Below are 16542 nucleotides of genomic sequence, written 5' to 3'. Positions count from 1 at the left end.
AAAAAAAAAAAAAAAAAAGAAAGAAAGAGGAAGGAAGGAAGGATAAAGAAATAAAAGAGAAAAAGAAAGGAAGAAAGGAAGGAAGGAAGAAAGAGAGAAAGAGAAAGTAAGTAACTTCCGCAGATGTACTGGGAAAGTAGCAGGAACAGCAGAAAGTAAGAAATGGGGGAAAATGGGTATGGTCAGGACACTGTTCAGTATGACTGGACTCCAGTTAGATGAAGAGGTCAAAACTAGGCAGGGCTCAGTGGCTCACACCTGTAATCCCAGCATTTGGGGAGGCCAAGGCAGGAGGATCACTTGAGGCCAAGAACTCAAGACCAACCTGGGCAACATAGCAAGACCCCATCTCTAAAAGAAAAAAATGCAAAAAATAAAATTAGCTGGGCACAGTGGTGCATGCCTGTCATCCTAGCTACTCAGAGGCTGATGTGGGAGGCTCACTTGAACCCAGGAGTTCCAGGCTGCAGTGAGCTATATGATTGCACCACTGCACTCCATGACACAGTAAGACCCTCTTTTTTTTTTTTGAGACAGTGTTTCGCTCTTGTAGCCCAGGCTGGAGTGCAATGGCATGATCTCAGCTCACTGCAACCTCCGCCTCTCGTGTTCAAGCAATTCTCCTGCCTCAGCCTCCCAAGTAGCTGGGATTACAAGCTTGCACCACCATGCCTGGCTGATTTTTGTATTTTTAGTAGCGACGGAGTTTCACCATGTTGGCCAGGATAGTCTCAAACTCCTGACCTCAGGTGATCCACACGCCTCAGCCTCCCAAAGTGCTAGGATTACAGGCATGAGCCACTGCGCCCAGAGACCCTGCCTCTTAAACAAAAAAGTAAGCCATGACTCGAGGCTCAGATCACACAGAGCCTTAAGTGCTTGGCTGAGGGGCTTGGACCTTCTCCCAGGGCAGCTGGGGAGCTACAGGAGGGCTGTGAACAGGGAAACTGCAGGGCCAGCTCTGGGGCCTGGGGAGGACTAACAAGGGGAGACTGGAGGCCAGGAGTCTTCAGAGAGGATCCTGGGGGAAGGATGAGGCCTGAGCTGGGGCAGTGACCTCTATGGGACTGGAGGGGCACAGCCCAATGTCCCTCTTCCCTCCCAACACCCACATATCCCCAGTCAGAGACAGAACAAAGACAAAAATCTTTTATTTCAACTTTAGGGAAGCCAGCAGTTTCTTCACATCTCGGAAGCACAGGGAAACACCCTGATCAAGAAGGCACCGGCAGAAGCGGCATGGCTACCATTAATTGCTGAGGAGACAGAGCAAAGAGAATGAGGATCCAGGACCCAGAAGTCCAGCCCCCGGTCCCCCTCCCTCGGAGCCAGAGTCCAGGCTCCCCAAAGTCCCGGCTTCCCCGAACCCCTCCCCCAGGCACCTTTCTCTTCCGGTGGAAGGCTGCCTTGCTCTCATCAGAGTTGATCTGCAGTGGGATGTAAGCGTCGAGATGATACAGCTGCTGGGGGCCCCCCATCACCAGGCGGTTCTCCCCGATCTCCAGCGACAGCCCCAGGGCTCCATCCTGGGGAGGTGGTGGAATCAGGTCACCCTCCTCAGCAACAGGACGGTCACCTGGACCAGGCATGGGAGCCTCACACGCTGGGAAACTATATTTGAAGGGTCTAATCTCCCAGGGAAGAGGCAGAAGACAGCAATTACAAGTCTCAACAACTGAGCACTTACAATCCCTCGGACGCCCTCAGGACAGCACCCAAAGGTGGCCTGTGGGCCTCCTGGGAGAGAGTATGCAGCTGACAAGTCCAGCAACAGCCCCTTGTCACTCTCGCTCAGAGACAGTCCCTGACCTTTCCAGACCTCATTCCCCTCCTCTGGCCCAGCGGGCAAAACTCACCAGTTTGGGGAGGTCAATTTCGGCCAAGAGGAGGTCGGGGGCTTCCAGCCACAGGTTCAGGTGAGGCTTTTCAGGGCTGAGGAGGAACAAGGGCCCAGGGCTGAGCACAGCTGCCGGGTCTTTGCCTGGCGTTCCCTTTCTCCCTCTAACCAGCCTTAGTGCCTCAGAACGCCTTCCCAGTCAGGAGTTCTCTCTCTTCCCTCTCTCAGTGCCCAGGGCCCCAGGGCATCACCCAGTGTGGGAGGATGGAGGGAGGGATTCCCAAGAGCGTTGAGGAAACATGAGACCGGGGATCTACCGAAAGCCCACCCTGACTCAGCTCTCCCAGGGGCGGGCGTGTACAGGTCCCCCAGCTCCTGGATCCGAGGACGCTGCTGCGAGCGGATGTTCTGCTGCGAGATGGAGCCCATGAATGGCCGGTTCTTCATCATGCGCCATTCTGAGGGTCAGGAGCGCCGTCAAACATTGTACAGGTCAGCGTTCCCTTTGCTCTCTCAGGAGGCCTTGCACAGCCAAGAGCCTCCCGGGATCAGCTCCACCGGCTCACCGGGACTCTTGGGATCTGACCACACACCCAGGCTTGGCTCCAGGAAACCCGCCCACCTTAGTCACCCCCCCTCCCATGATAAGCCGCAATAAAACCCAGCCCTGGAGATGTTCCTGGCCCCGCCCCTTCAGGGCGTCCAGACTCCACCCCCTCCCAGTAGCACAGACTCCTGGACACCCTGCCCAAGCCAGCCCCTCCTCTCCCAGGGGTGTCCCCCAAACCGCCCCTGGCTCCACTCTTTCCCGATGGCCCAGGCCTTGCCCCTCACCCGGATTTAGCTGCAAGTGATATTTGTCCTCAAGGCCCTCCCTGGCGATGGTGATCACGAGCTCCCGCAAGAAATCGCTGTTCTGGGGTGACAGAGAGACGGAAAGGACAGGCGGTGGGGGGGAGGGTGGAGGGGGAGACCCCTGCCCAGGCCTCACCCGCAGCCCTGCCCCCCACCTGCATCCTCCGGTAGAAGTCGCTGTTGACAGCTACGTCGTAGGCGGTACAGCCCTGGCCTCCTGCGGGGAGAAAAAGGGGGTGAGGGCCCCCCAGCCCTCTGCAGGAAGCCCACAGCCCAGACCCAGACAGGGAAGAAACATTCAGGGACAGCGGCTGCAAGAAGCAGAGACAGAGACATCAGGAAGTGACAGCTGAGCACTCACTGTGCACTCCGGACTGTCCGTCCAGGCTCCTCCCCGGCCTCGTATCTCCTGTCCATCAGTGTAATGTCACTTGAGCTGACCCTATCCCTCCCCTGCTCACAGCTCTCCTCTGGCTCCCCAGTGCTCCCAAGTGAAGGTCTGAGCCCCGCAAGCTTGGCGTTGGAGTCCCTGTGTGGTCTGCCCCTCCCACCTCTGGAGAAAACCTCATTTTTCTAGCAACCTCGGCCCACTGAATTTCTTTCAGTCACTCTCCATTACTGGCTGATCCAATCTAATCATTCTCTCCCATTTCCGGGCCGCTCTACCTAGAACTTTCTTCTGTCTTTGCCTGCTGAACTCTTCCTGTTCCTTCAAATCTTATCCCACACCTCCTCCTCCAGGAAGCCTTCCCTGACCCCTTCATGTGGGTGAGGAGCAATCGCAAGGCTGTGCTGGGTGGCCCCCTCCAAAGCACCCTTTTGATACTGCATCCACCTCATTGAGCCCCGCCCATGACAGGGAGTTTCTAGAATGTGGAATGTGAATTTGATAGGTCCTTATTCCCCGGGGCACTGCCTAGAGCTTGGTCCCAGAAAGCTTCCAGAAACATATGGAAAAAAGGACATAGAAACAGAAACAGGGACAGAGGTGAGGCAAGACGAAGATGGAGACAGGGGAGAAGGGCAGAGGAGAAAATGGAATGAAAGAGAGAGCCGCAGGCTAGGTGCAGTGGCTCACACCTGTCATCCCAGCACTTTGGGAGGCTGAGGCGGCGGATTACCTGAGGTCAGGGGTCTGAGACCAGCCTGGCCAACATGGCAAAACCCCCACTCTGTTAAAAATACAAAAATTAGCTGGGCATGGTGGCGCACGCCTGTAATCCCAGCTAGTTGGGAGGCTGAGGCAGGAGAATCGTCTGAACCTGGGCAACAAGAGCAAAACTCCATCTCAAAAAAAAAAAAAGAAAAAAGAAAGAGAGAGCGGGATCAGGACTAAAGCCAGGAGATCCACTAATGCACGAGGAGCACTCTGCCCAGGCCTCCCGGCCCCGGAGTGGGGCATGGAAAAGTGCCAGCCTGGCCAGGTGGCAGAACCAGGACTGCCTGGGTTTGGGATGCCCAGGGCACTAGAGATCTACCATAGGGAAAATCATCAGATTGGAGAGCCAGATCTCCAGGAGCTGAGGGAGGAGGGTCCTGGGCCCAGGATTCTTGGGTTCTAGGGGAGAAGGGGCCTAGCAGGCCAGACTCCTGGGTCCTCTGAGGGCACTGACTTGCATCCAGTTCTGCATGAGGCTCTCCCAAACTCATGGGGATGCGAAACCCAGCTTGGTCCTCCTCTAGCATCTGAAGCAGCTCCTCCTCGGTCACGTCGGCGGGAGGAGGGATGGAGAGGGAGTGGCAGATGTTGATGAAAACCTTCCCTTCTGAGGAGTTGGTCTTTATGCAGAAACCTGGTGGGAGTGGGTTAGTCATGACAATCCTTTTCTGCACAAGTCCCAGTACCCATCCTTTCTCTCCAGGCTCTTTTTCTTTTGCCCTGTCCCCCTTTTTCTGGGTCTGTTCCACTCCCCACCCCCCCCTTCTTTTTTTGAAGCAGAGTCTCACTCTGTCAACCAGGCTGGAGTGCAGTAGCGTGATCTCGACTCACTGCAACCTCCACCTCCCAGGTTCAAGCAATTCTCATGCCTCAGCCTCCCAAGTAGCTAGGATTATAGGCGCCCACCACCACGCCCGGCTAATTTTCGTATTTTTAGTAGAGATGGAGTTTTACCATATTGGCCAGGCTGATCTCAAATTCCTGACCTCAGGTGATCCTCCCGCCTCAGCCTCCCAAAGTGCTGGGATCACAGTTTTGAGTCGCTGTGCCCAGCCTCTCTTCCTATCTTTGTTTTTGTTGTTTGTTTTGTTTTGTTTTTGAGACAGAGTCTCGCTCTGTCACCCAGGCTGGAGTACAGTGGTGCAATCTCCACTCACTACAACCTCTGCCTCCTGGGTTCCAGCAATTCTCCTGTGTTAGGCTCCCAAGTAGCTGGGACTCCAGGTGCGTGCCACCGCACCCGGCCTCTTCCTATCTCTGATTCTCTGGCCCCTACCTACTCCTACTCTGTCCTCCACCTCCTTTCTGTCCTAAGGTGATCTCTGTGGGTGTCTGCTCACCTCACCCCCATCCCAGGCCTTTATTTTCATGTCTCTTTCCTTCCTCCTCTCCATCCCCTGCCCCTGGCCTCCCTGGGTCTCCTGTCCCTCTCTCTCCGGTGTCCTTTCTCACCAGGCTGAGGCTGGATTTGTGTCGATTCTGGTCTGGTTGTCTGGGCTTGCTGGAGCTCCTTCGAGGCCTGTATAAAGTAAAACTACCTCCAGGCTTGGAGTCTGTGCCATCAGACCCCTCATTTGTTCCTCAAATGGAGCAATTCTTATCTATGAGAGCTGTGGATAACGCGAGAAATTGAACGGCTTAGGTCCCCTTTCTCCTTTGGGAACTAGAGGAACAACCGCAACCCCACCTAGCAAACTTGAAGCCTATCAACCTGAATTCCCCGAGGCCCGGTTCCCACTCTAGTGCATTCTGGCAACTGTAGTCCCATCTTTGAGCACCCCGCCAAAATCCCCGAATACTCAAGAATCCAGGGCTCTGGTCACTGTGCACCTGCAGCAGCAGCTCCTCAAATCGCGCCGAATCAGCACCCATCCTCTCCGCCTCGCTTAGCTCCAGTCCCAGCAGCTTCGGGTTCGCCATGGCCCTGGAAAAGAGATCTAGGCGTCCTCAAGACCCTCAACGTGGGGAACTTTGCTCAGGATCCGAACCCCAGTGTTTGCTCTGGCCCTCAATCGACTCCGGATACCTATTATCCGGTTCAGAAAGCTAAGACTGGCCTAAGACTACAATTCCATTCAAGACCGAACACCGTCGTCAAAGCCGTTGGGAATCTGTATCTCTGGATGCGCTCTCCGTCCTACTTGCCGAATTGTAAACGAAGCCACACTTCCGGTCTATCCGTAAACACAAGACTGGAGTACGCCACACTTCCGAGTACCCCATGTTCACTCACAAGCTGGTATCGCGTTATCGACAGGCCACGCCCTTCGCATCAATCAAAAATAAACACCAAGGCGAATCCCTAAATGCCACACTTCCTGTATCTGTGAAAGCCACACTTCCGGCCGGGCGCTGTGGCTCATGCCTGTAGTCCCAGCACTTTGGGAGGCCAGGGCAAGAGAATCACTTGAGGCCAGGAGTTCGAGACCAGCTTGGGCAATACAATGAGATAACGTCCCACATCCCATCTGTTTAAAAACAAAAAAAAAGTGCCACACTTCCACTCTTTCCACAACCAAAACTGGCCCCGTTACTTTGCAGTGAAGGTTGCATTTTCAAAACCTTAATCTCAATGTCCATCCTAAAACGTACCCTTTTTATCTTTGAATTATCACTTCCTGCAAGATCTAGCTCCGACCCCTAGTAAATATAATTAGAACTAAAAGCTGCACTTTCAGGCTGGGAGGCTGAGGCAGGAGGATCGCGTTAGTCCAGGAGTTCGAGACCAGTCGGAGCAACATAGCAAAATCCTGTCTCTACCAAAAAAAAAAAAAAAAAGGAAAAAAATAGCCAGACTTGATGGTATGCGCCTGTAGTCCCAGCTGTGCAGGCTGATGCAGGGGAAACGTTTAAACCGGAAAAGTCGAGGCGACAGTCAGCTGTGTTCGGACCACTGCACTCCAGCCTGGGCGACAAAGGGAGACCCTATCTCAAGAAAATAAAAGGTAAAACAAATAAAACCTGCACTTCCTGCTACTATAAAACAAGGCACTGGGAAGATGCATCAATACGACGACCCTTTTTTTTTTTAATTACTTTTTTCTTTGTTTTTGAGACAGGGTCTCCCTTTGTCACCCAGGCCGTAGTGCAGTGGCGCGATCTCGGTTCACTGCAATGTACGCCTCCCGGGTTCAAGTGATTCTCCTAGCTCAGCCTCTTGAGTAGCTGAGATTACAGGCGCGTGCCACCACAGCTCGGCTCACGTTTTAGTAGAGACGGGGTTTCACCATATTGGTAAGGGTGGTCTCGCACTCCCGACCTCAGGTGTTCCACCCGCCTCGGCCTCCCAAAGTGCTGGGATTACAGCCGTGGGCCATCGTGCCCGGCCACGCCGATCCTTCTAAATCCGGAGCCCTCCTAACTAATCGCAAAGTACCCACATGCCTGGCTAGCCTTTCTCCCCGTTTTAAGCAGTGCGCATGCTCCTAAATACGCTTCCCCGTAGGCTGGGCCAACAGGTCCTAAGGCAAAAAGTGTGGGCGAGGCTGCTCTCTGTATCTCGTAGCCCCACCCCATTCCCATTAGTCCTGCCCCTTTGGGCTGGAACGGGAGGTGTGGCCCTTCGGACCTCAAGGTTCCCCTTAACACAGAGCGCCCCAGTCTTCGCGGAAAGCGTTCCGGGTAGGCGATGGCTGCGACGCGTGCAGGGCCCCGCGCCCACGAGATCTTCACCTCGCTGGAGTACGGACCGGTGCCGGAGAGCCACGCATGCGCACTGGTGAGAGCCTGCCCGGCTGGCGCTGCCCGCTGCGTTACCCAGGCCTGGGCGCCCGGTTTTTCGCGCGGAGTCCCGTCATCCACTGCGGCAGCTCAGCAACTCCGCCTCTCTCAGTCCCCGTGATTCCTGCCGCCCAATAGGATCGCGCCCTGTAGGACGTTCCCTTGAGCCTTGGCGGTGGCGGCTTCGGCCATTTAGTCTGTTCCCATCTTCCCCAGCGGTCCTCTTGCCCCTTGATCCTGAACTTCTCGTCGTGCTTCCGCGGTTTTCCCAAACTCCTCTAGACGCTCTCGTGATTCCTCAGGGTCCCCTGAGAACCTGACACGCACCACCAGACCCCATAAGATTCCTGTGGGGCTCCGGCGATCCACAACCTCCATTGTCTTTCCACGACTCTTTAAAACATCCTATGGCTTTCATGGGCCTCCGGAGCACCCCAGACCTCCTGAGGGACTCCCTTGATCCCGTTGATTACCCGGAGACCTTCAGAACTTCCATGCTGACCCCGTGATCCCATAGGGCCCCTCAATACTCGTGGGGTTCATGTGCCCTCACGGGAACTCTCAGGAGCCTAGAATATATCAGGACTTCCGGTTTGGGTTTTTTGTTTGTTTTTGTTTTTGAGCCAGGGTCTCACTCTGTCGCCCAAACTGAAGTGCAGTGGCGTGATCGCACCTCACTGCAGCCTCAACCTTATTTGTACTTTTTGTAGAGACAAGATTTCAGCATGTTGGCTAGTCTGGTCTTTTTTTTTTTTTTTTTTTGAGACGGAGTCTCGCTGTGTCGCCAGGGCTGGAGTGCAGTGGCCGGATCTCAGCTCACTGCAAGCTCTGCTGCCTTCCGGGTTCACGCTATTCTCTCACCTCAGCCTCCCAAGTAGCTGGGACTACAGGCGCACGCCACCTCGCCCGGCTAGTTTTTTGTATTTTTTAGTAGAGACAGAGTTTCACCATGTTAGCCAGGATGGTCTCGATCTCCTGACCTTGTGATCCGCCCGACTCGGCCTCCCAAAGTGCTGGGATTACAGGCTTGAGCCACCGCGCCCGGCCTAGTCTGGTCTTGAACTCCTGGCCTCAAGTGATCCACCCACCTTGTCTTCCCAAAGTGCTGGGATTACAGGCGTGAGCCACTGCACCCAGCCACATCAGGACTTCCTGTAATTACTTATGGCCCCTCACAAAACCCTCATGGGGCTCCTACAATCTCTCTAGCTCTCAGAATGTCCCATAGGGTTCCCATGATTGTTCAGGAACCCCTGAAGTCCTCATGAGGGTCCCATGATCCCCTGGGGGTCCTCAGAACCTCCTTAGGACTCCCATGATCCCTCGGAGGCCCCCAGAACCCTCGTGGGGTTCCTGCAAATAAGTAGGGCGCCTCGAACTTTATGTCATTTCCCCAGGCACTCTCAGAATTCCCTCACGGGGCTCTCATGATCCCCTGGGGTCCCTCAGTACCCAGGTGGAAGAAGCTTAGGCTTCTTTGAGGGGGAGGGCAGGAGGCCAGAGCAATGGCCCAGGTGGAAGAGACTGGATCAGAAACCTGGCACAGCCTAGCACTTGGGGAGGCGGAGACAGGCAGATTGCTTGAGCTCAGGAATTCGAGCCAGCCTGGGCAACATAGTGAAACCTGGTCTCTACTAAAATACAAAACATTGGGCCAGGCATGGTGGCTCAGACTTGTCATCCCAGCACTTTGGGAGTCTGAGGCGGGCAGATCACCTGAGGTGGGCAGATCACCTGAGGTCAGGAATTCGAGACCAGCCTGGCCAACATGGTAAAACCCCGTCTCTACTAAAATACAAAAATTACCTCAGCATGGTGGTGTTTGCCTATAATCCTAGCTACTCGGGAGGCTGAGGTGGGAGAATTGCTTGAACCTGGGAGGCGAAGGTTGCAGTGAGCGGAGATCGCACCACTGCACTCCATCCTGGGCAACAGAGCAAGACTCTGTCTCCAAAAACAAATAAACAAACAAACAAAAAAATGGCCGGGCGCGGTGGCTCACGCCTGTAATCCCAGCGCTTTGGGAGGCTGAGGCAGGCGGATCATGAGGTCAGGAGTTCGAGACCAGCCTGGCCAAGTCGGTGACACCCCATCTGTACTAAAAATACAAAAAAATTAGCTGGGCATGGTGGCAGACGCCTGTAGTCCCACCTACTCGGGAGGCTGAGGCCTAAACCCGGAGGCAGAGGTTGCAGTGAGCTGAGATCGTGCCACTGCACTCCAGCCTGGGCAACAGAGTGAGGACTCTGTCTCAAAAAAAACAAAAAAGAGAGAGAGAGAGAGAAAGGTAAATTAAACCCACAATGAGCTATCACTATGCACCTAAATGGCTAAAATGTAAAAAACTAGCCATACCAAGTGTTAGGTTTTTTGAAGGGAAGGCGAGGGTGAAAGAAAGACAGGGACCCAGGAGGTCTACGGCAACACAGGTATATTGCAAAAACCTGCGGAGATGGGGGTACCAGCTTCATGCTGGAGCCCACCGCTGCTTACAGGCTAGGGTACTTCTAGGTATGGGCGGGAGGGGTCTGGGCAGTATGGCTTGCTGCCTGGCAGGATATTGACAAGATGTTCCTATGATCAGGCAGTTTGGCCCTTTTTCTGCTGGGATGTGATAGGTTGTTCCTGGGAACTTTGCTCAGCAGGATATGATAGAGATAGTCCTTTTCAGTTGGAATTTTGCCTGGTGGGTATGTTAAAAAAAGTCAGGCAGCCAGACATGGTGGCTCACACCTGTAATCCCAACACTTTGGGAGGCCCAGGTGGGCGGATCACTTGAGGTCAGGAGTTCGAGACCAGCCTGGCCAACATGGTGAAACCCCATCTCTACTAAAAATACAAAATTAGCCGGGCATGGTAGCAGGCGCCTGTAATCCCAGCTACTCTGGAGGCTGAGGCAGAAGAATCGCTTGAACCCGGGAGGCGGAGGTTGCAATGAGCCAAGACCGCACCACTGCACTCCAGCCTGTGCAACAGAGCAAGACTCTGTCTCAAAAAAAAAAAAAAGAAACAGAAAACAAAAAATTAGCCAGCGGTGGCAGCGCACACCTGTAGTCCCAGCTACTCGGGAGGCTGAGGTGGGAGGATCACCTGAGCCTAGGAGGTGCAGTAATCATACCACTAAACTCCAGCCTGGGTGACAGAATGAGACCGTGTTCCCTTAAAAAAATAAGAAGTTGAGGCCAGGCAAGTAGCTTACACCTGTAATCCCAGCAGTTTGGGAGACTGAGGCAGGAGGATCTCTTGCGCCTAGGAGTTCGAGACCAGCCTGGGCAGCATGGTGAGGCAACACGGTTAGGCCTCATCTTTTTTAATATAAAAATAAAACATAAAAAGTGAAGCTGAGACTTGGACTTGAGCCCTTGCATTTCAGACCCATGTTCTCTGGGCCAGACTCAACCAACAAACATGTTTTCTTTGGCCTGAACTTTATTTTTGAAAATGTGAAATGCTGGACAATTGATTCCATGTAAACATCCGGGAGGTCCTCTTGAAAATAAAATTCCAAAATGTGTCAAACTTTGGCTCAACTTCCCTGACAAAAGTCATCTGGAACCAATAGCTCCTGTCCTTTCAATGAATCGTAAGCTCCTCTTCTCATCCAGGCCCTCTTCTCAGGCCTCCTGGAACCCTCTGGACATTCTTTTGGAATTTTGTTTTTCTTTTGGGGGAAAATTTTCAAACTTCCACAGAATAATTAGCATTTATTTTGAACTCCTATTTACCCATCACTCTGCTTTGACCATCATCAACATTTATCAGCGCTGTTTCCTTCTGTATTTTCTTTGGAGTAATTTAAACAAATCCCAGATGTCACAGTATTTTCCTATAAATATTTGAATCTTTTCTTCTAACAGATAAGGGTTCATTTTGTTACAAAACTACCATGGTCTATTACCACACTTAACAACATTAACTCATTCTTTTTGTTTTTTGTTTGTTTGTTTGAGACAGGGTCTTACTCTGTTGCCCAGGCTAGCATTCAGTAGCACAATCACAGCTCACTGCAGCCTGGAACTCCTGGGCTCAAGCAATCCTCCCACCCCAGCCTCCTGAGTAGCTGAGACTACAGGTGTGTACCACCATGACTGGCAAATTTTTTATTTTTATTTGTAGAGATGGGGTCTTGCTGTGTCTGTCCAGACTAGTCTCAAGCAATCCTCCCATCTCAGTGTGGGAAAGTGCAGGGATTACAGATTTGAGCTACCATGCCCAGCCAACAGTCATTCTTTAATGTCATCCAATGGCCAGTTCATGATCAAATATCCCTGACTATCTCACAGATGTCTCTTTTCCCTGTGGGCGTTTGAGTTTGGAACTTCTAAGTAACTTTTTTTGCTTTAAAGAGAAAACAGCCGGGCGCGGTGGCTCAAGCCTGTAATCCCAGCACTTTGGGAGGCCGAGACGGGCGGATCACGAGGTCAGGAGATCGAGACCATCCTGGCTAACACGGTGAAACCCCGTCTCTACTAAAAATATAAAAACTAGCCGGGCGAGGTGGCGGGCGCCTGTAGTCCCAGCTACTCCGGAGGCTGAGGCAGGAGAATGGCATAAACCCGGGAGGCAGAGCTTGCAGTGAGCTGAGATCCGGCCACTGCACTCCAGTCCAGGCGACAGAGCGAGACTCCGCCTCAAAAAAATAAATAAATAAATAAAAAGAGAGAAAACAGAAGTCAAGCATGGTGGCTCATGATTGTAATCCCAGCACTTTGGGAGGCTGAGGCGAGTGGATCACCTGAGGCCAGGAGTTTGAGAGCAGCCTGGCCAACATGGTGAAACCCATCTCTACTAAAAATATAAAAATTAGCTGGGCGTGGTGGCGGCCGCCTGTAATCCCAGCTACTCAGGAGGCTGAGGCAGGAAAATCACTTGAACCCAGGAGGCAGAAGTTGCAGTGAGCCAAGATCGCACCATTGCACTCCAGCCTGGGCGACAAGAGTGAGACTCTGTCTCAAAAAAAAAATAAAAGAAAAGGAGAAGGGCCAGTACGAGAAAAATCAGGAATATGTGACATCAGAGATGCTAGGAGAATCTGTAGAAGGAGAAAGTGAGCAGTGTGTTTTGGATTTAGCAGCAGAGAAGATGTGATCAGGATGAGAAAGAAATATGGAGGAGAAGGCCGGACGTGGCGGCTCACGCCTGTAATCCCAGCACTTTGGGAGGCCGAGGCGGGTGGATCACAAGGTCAGGAGATCGAGACCATCCTGGCTAACATGGTGAAACCCCATCTTTACTAAAAATACAAAAAAAAAAAAAAATTTAGCCGGGCATGGTGGCGGGTGCCTGTGGTCCCAGCTACTTGGGAGACTGAGGCAGGAGAATGGCGTGAACTTGGGAGGCGGAGCTTGCAGTGAGCAGACTCTGCGCCACTGCACTCCAGCCTGGGCGACAGAGCGAGACTCTGTCTCAAAGGAACAAAAAAAGAAAAGAAAGAAATATGGAGGACATGTGGTGAGTGAGATGTGGTAAAAAAAAAAAAAAAAAAAAAATTTTTTTTTTTTTTTTTTTGAGACAGAGCCTTGCTCTGTTACTCAGACTGCAGTGCAGTGGTGTGATCTTAGCTTATTGCAGCCTCCACCTCCTGGGCTCAAGTGATCCTCCCACCTCAGCCTTGCAGGTAGCTGGGACTACAGGCACTCACCACCACACCCAGCTAACTTTTTGTATTTTTTGAAGAGATGAGCTTTCGCCATGTTGCCCAGGCTGGTCTTGAACTCCTAGGCTGTGCCCACCTCAGCCTCCCAAAGTGGACTCCAACTAGGCGTCACTATTGTGGCACCAGCCCAAGGACTCAATTGAGACCCTAATTGAATGAATTAAAGATGTTAACACGTCTGTAATCCCAGCACTTTGGAAGGCCATGGCGGGCAGATCACTTGGGGTCAGGAGTTCAAGACCAGCCTGGCCAACATGGTGAAACCCCGTCTCTACTAAAAATACAAAAAGCGAAATTAGCCGGGCGTGGTGGCGGCCGCCTGTAGTCCCAGCTACTTGGGAGGCTGAGGCAGGAGAATGGCTTGAACCCGGGAGGCGGAGCTTGCAGTGAGCTGAGATCACACCACTGCACTCCAGCCTGGGTGACAGAGCGAGACTCCGTCTCAAAAAAAAAAGGGGGGGGGGCCGGGCGCGGTGGCTCACGCCTGTAATCCCAGCACTTTGGGAGGCCGAGGTGGGCAGATCACAAGGTCAGGAGATCAAGACCATCCTGGCTAACACGGTGAAACCCCATCTCTACTAAAAAATGCAAAAAACCTAGCTGGGCGTGGTGGCGGGCGCCTGTAGTCCCAGCTACTCGGGAGACTGAGGCAGGAGAATGGCGTGAACCCGGGAGGCGGAGCTTGCAGTGAGCCGAGATCATGCCACTGCACTCCAGCCTGGGCGACAGAGCGAGACTCCATCTCAAAAAAAAAAAAAAAAAAGGGAAAAATGTTCTAGAACTAGAGAGTGGTGATGGTTGCACAACACTGTAAATGCACAGAATGCCTCTAAACTGCTGAAGTGTATACTTTGAAATGCTGTATTTTACCACAAACTTTTTTTAAAAAAAGCAATAGGAGGAAAAGAATTAGCTGATGGAGCAGAGGGAGACAGATGTCCCCTCCTAGAGGATTCTGGGTAGGGGTTGAACTGCCCCAGCTCCTCCCGAACCCCTTTCCAAACTGTCTTTACCTCCCCCAGGCCTGGCTGGACACCCAGGACCGGTGCTTGGGCCACTATGTGAATGGGAAGTGGTTAAAGCCTGAACACAGGAATTCAGTGCCTTGCCAGGATCCCATCACAGGTACGAGATGTCCCCCAGTCATTAGTGGAAGAGAGGTATCTGTGCCCTCTAGCCCTACCCACCAACACCCATTCCCCTTGCCTAGGGCCCTGAGGGCAAGAAGCAGCTGGTGGTGAGAGGGACTGCAATGTCTGGTTCCTTCTGAAACCAGTCACCCTAATTATGGTTCCGGCTCTCTGTGGAGGCTTTGTGAAACTGCTGTCTGTGAAAATCCTGTCCTTGAGCTGGAGGTGATCATAGCCGTGACCCAGCAGAGAATGGGGACCAGCTTTACACCCTTGGGCTGATCCAGGCTCTGAAAATCTCAGCCCCCTCCAGACCTGACATGGGCTCCCCGCCATCTCTCCTGCCATCTGAGTCCCTCCACTTTTCTCCCTAGGAGAGAACTTGGCCAGTTGCCTGCAGGCACAGGCCGAGGATGTGGCCGCCGCCGTGGAGGCAGCCAGGACGGCATTTAAGAGCTGGAGTGCCCACCCTGGTGTCGTCCGGGGCCAGCACCTGGCCAGGTGATGCAGCTGAGGTGTGGACCCTGGGAGGCGGGGACCCCCAGCATCCACTCGAGACCATGGGAACAAAGGCTATTTCCCAAGATCCCACTGAATTAATTTGCAGCTAAGGCTCAGATTCCCAGTATGTGCTGTGGGCAGTAGTGGCTGAAACATGCATCCGTTGTCCACTATTCACTGAGACTAGAAGCCGCAAAGCCTGTATTTCACAGGACATTCTTGAAGCGCATTGGGGCTCCATTTCTCAGCAGTTCAATGGGGCTGTTGAAGCCCCTAAATCCATTTCCTAGCTGCTTTGGGGGCAGCTAGAGACAAAGATTTCATTTCCCAAAATGCAATTGGGGTTAGAAGCTAAGACTCAATTTCCCAGAAGCTTCAGGGATTTCCAGCGGCCAAGACCTTTACACAGCATCCTCAGGGTTTGTGTTTCCACGGCTACAATTCCCATAGATCTTCACTGCCCTTTGCCCCAGGTAAATGGTGGGGATGCCTTGGACTCATGGGGATTGTAGTCCAGGTATATACGAGCAGCCCAGGACTCTGTGAGGCTGAGGCCTGTTGGAAAATGAGCACCCTCTTGCTTTCTCCACAGGCTGGCCAAGGTGATCCAGAAGCACCAGCGGCTGCTGTGGACCCTGGAATCCCTGGTGACTGGGCGGGCTATTCGAGAGGTTCGAGACGGGGATGTCCAGCTGGCCCAGCAGCTTCTCCACTACCATGCAATCCAGGCATCCACCCAGGAGGAGGCACTGGCAGGCTGGGAGCCCATGGGTGAGACCCTGGAGTCCCTAGCCCTCTCCTCTCACATGACCCAGCAGGGCCAGCTCCAATCCCCTCATTCCTTTTCTTTTAGACAGAGTTTTGCTCTTGTCACCCAGGCCGGAGTGCAGTGGCGCGATCTTGGCTCACTGTAACCTCCGCCTCCCGGGTTCAAGTGATTCTCCTGCCTTAGCCTCTTGAGTAGCTGGGATTACAGGCGCCCGCCACCACACCCAGCTAATTTTTGTGTTTTAATAGAGAAGGGGGTCTCACCATGTTGGTCAGGCTGCTCTCCAACTCCTGACCTCAAATGAGTCACGCACCTCGGCGTCCCAAAGGGCCTGGGATTACAGGCATGAGCCACTGCGTCCAGTCTCCTCATTCTTTTTCTTTTTCAGACAGGGTCTTTCTCTGTCACCCTGGCTGGAGTACAGTGGTGCAATTATAGCTCACTATAATTGTGAGCCTTCACCTCCTGGCGTCAAAATCCTCCCACCTCAGCCTCCCAAGTAACTGGGACTACAACCATGCACCACCACGCCTGACTGGTTTTTTTTTTTTTTTTGCCTCTCGCCTCATTTTCTTCTTGCAGGAGTAATTGGCCTCATCCTGCCACCCACATTCTCCTTCCTTGAGATGATGTGGAGGATTTGCCCTGCCCTGGCTGTGGGTAAATGATGGCCTGGGGGATCCTGACTCTTGGGTCTGAGAAAGGAGGGGATTGTCAGGCCCAAACTCGAGTCTGAGAGACAAGGGGCCTGGGGCCTGGACTCCTGGGTCTGTGGAAGGAGGGGCTACGGGTCTGGACTCCTGGGTCTGAGGGAGGAGGGGCCAGGGGCCTGGACTCCTGGGTCTGAGGAAAGAGGGGCTGGGGGGTTGGACTACCGGATCAGAGGGAGGAGGGACTGGGGGCCTGGACTCCTGG

General features: G+C 53.2%; 2 protein-coding genes across 7 annotated transcripts in view; one reads left to right on the top strand and one right to left on the bottom strand.

Moving 5' to 3' along the window:
- Nucleotides 1-1134: 1134 nt before the first annotated feature.
- On the bottom strand, nt 1135-7654 carry PIH1D1 (PIH1 domain containing 1). Of its 5 annotated transcripts, none has more exons than XM_023182678.3 (11): nt 7524-7651; nt 5682-5775; nt 5304-5370; nt 4306-4485; nt 3054-3101; nt 2848-2909; nt 2672-2753; nt 2166-2295; nt 1857-1932; nt 1383-1526; nt 1135-1256 (listed from the first exon to the last, which is right to left on the bottom strand). In XM_023182678.3, exons 1-11 carry the CDS (start codon nt 7559-7561, stop codon nt 1215-1217), a joined length of 963 nt encoding a protein of 320 aa, XP_023038446.1. In that variant the 5' UTR covers nt 7562-7651; the 3' UTR covers nt 1135-1214. The 5 variants fall into 5 exon arrangements, 4 of the variants coding, with proteins under 4 accessions (XP_023038446.1, XP_023038448.1, XP_023038447.1 ...); XM_023182680.3 differs by having other exon boundaries at nt 7420-7626; XM_023182679.3 differs by lacking the exon at nt 7524-7651 and adding an exon at nt 5878-6338.
- ALDH16A1 (aldehyde dehydrogenase 16 family member A1) overlaps nt 7325-16542 on the top strand; it is a 19547-nt gene continuing 10329 nt past the window's right edge. The window contains exons 1-5 of one of the 2 annotated variants that reach the window (XM_023182654.3): nt 7325-7569; nt 14250-14352; nt 14732-14858; nt 15451-15629; nt 16210-16287. In XM_023182654.3, the coding sequence (XP_023038422.1) occupies nt 7480-7569; nt 14250-14352; nt 14732-14858; nt 15451-15629; nt 16210-16287 (577 nt within the window). In that variant the 5' untranslated portion in view covers nt 7325-7479. The remainder of the gene's footprint in view (nt 7570-14249; nt 14353-14731; nt 14859-15450; nt 15630-16209; nt 16288-16542) is intronic. The other variant, XM_023182655.3, reaches the window with a different exon arrangement.

The sequence above is a fragment of the Piliocolobus tephrosceles genome, chromosome 21 (assembly GCF_002776525.5).
Source record: "Piliocolobus tephrosceles isolate RC106 chromosome 21, ASM277652v3, whole genome shotgun sequence".
Taxonomy (NCBI): Eukaryota; Metazoa; Chordata; class Mammalia; order Primates; family Cercopithecidae; genus Piliocolobus; species Piliocolobus tephrosceles.
The sequence above is the reverse complement of the archived record's forward strand: the minus strand, read 5'-3'. Positions and strand labels throughout refer to the sequence as shown.

Coding starts and splice junctions, on each gene's coding strand:
- PIH1D1 (XM_023182678.3), bottom strand. CDS start 7,561: ATGCGTGGCTCTCCGGCACCGGTCCGTACTCCAGCGAG. Junction 5,371..5,681: donor TTGAGGAGCTGCTGCTGCAG/GTGCACAGTGAC, acceptor TACTTTATACAG/GCCTCGAAGGAGCTCCAGCA. Junction 4,486..5,303: donor ACAAATCCAGCCTCAGCCTG/GTGAGAAAGGAC, acceptor CACTCCCACCAG/GTTTCTGCATAAAGACCAAC.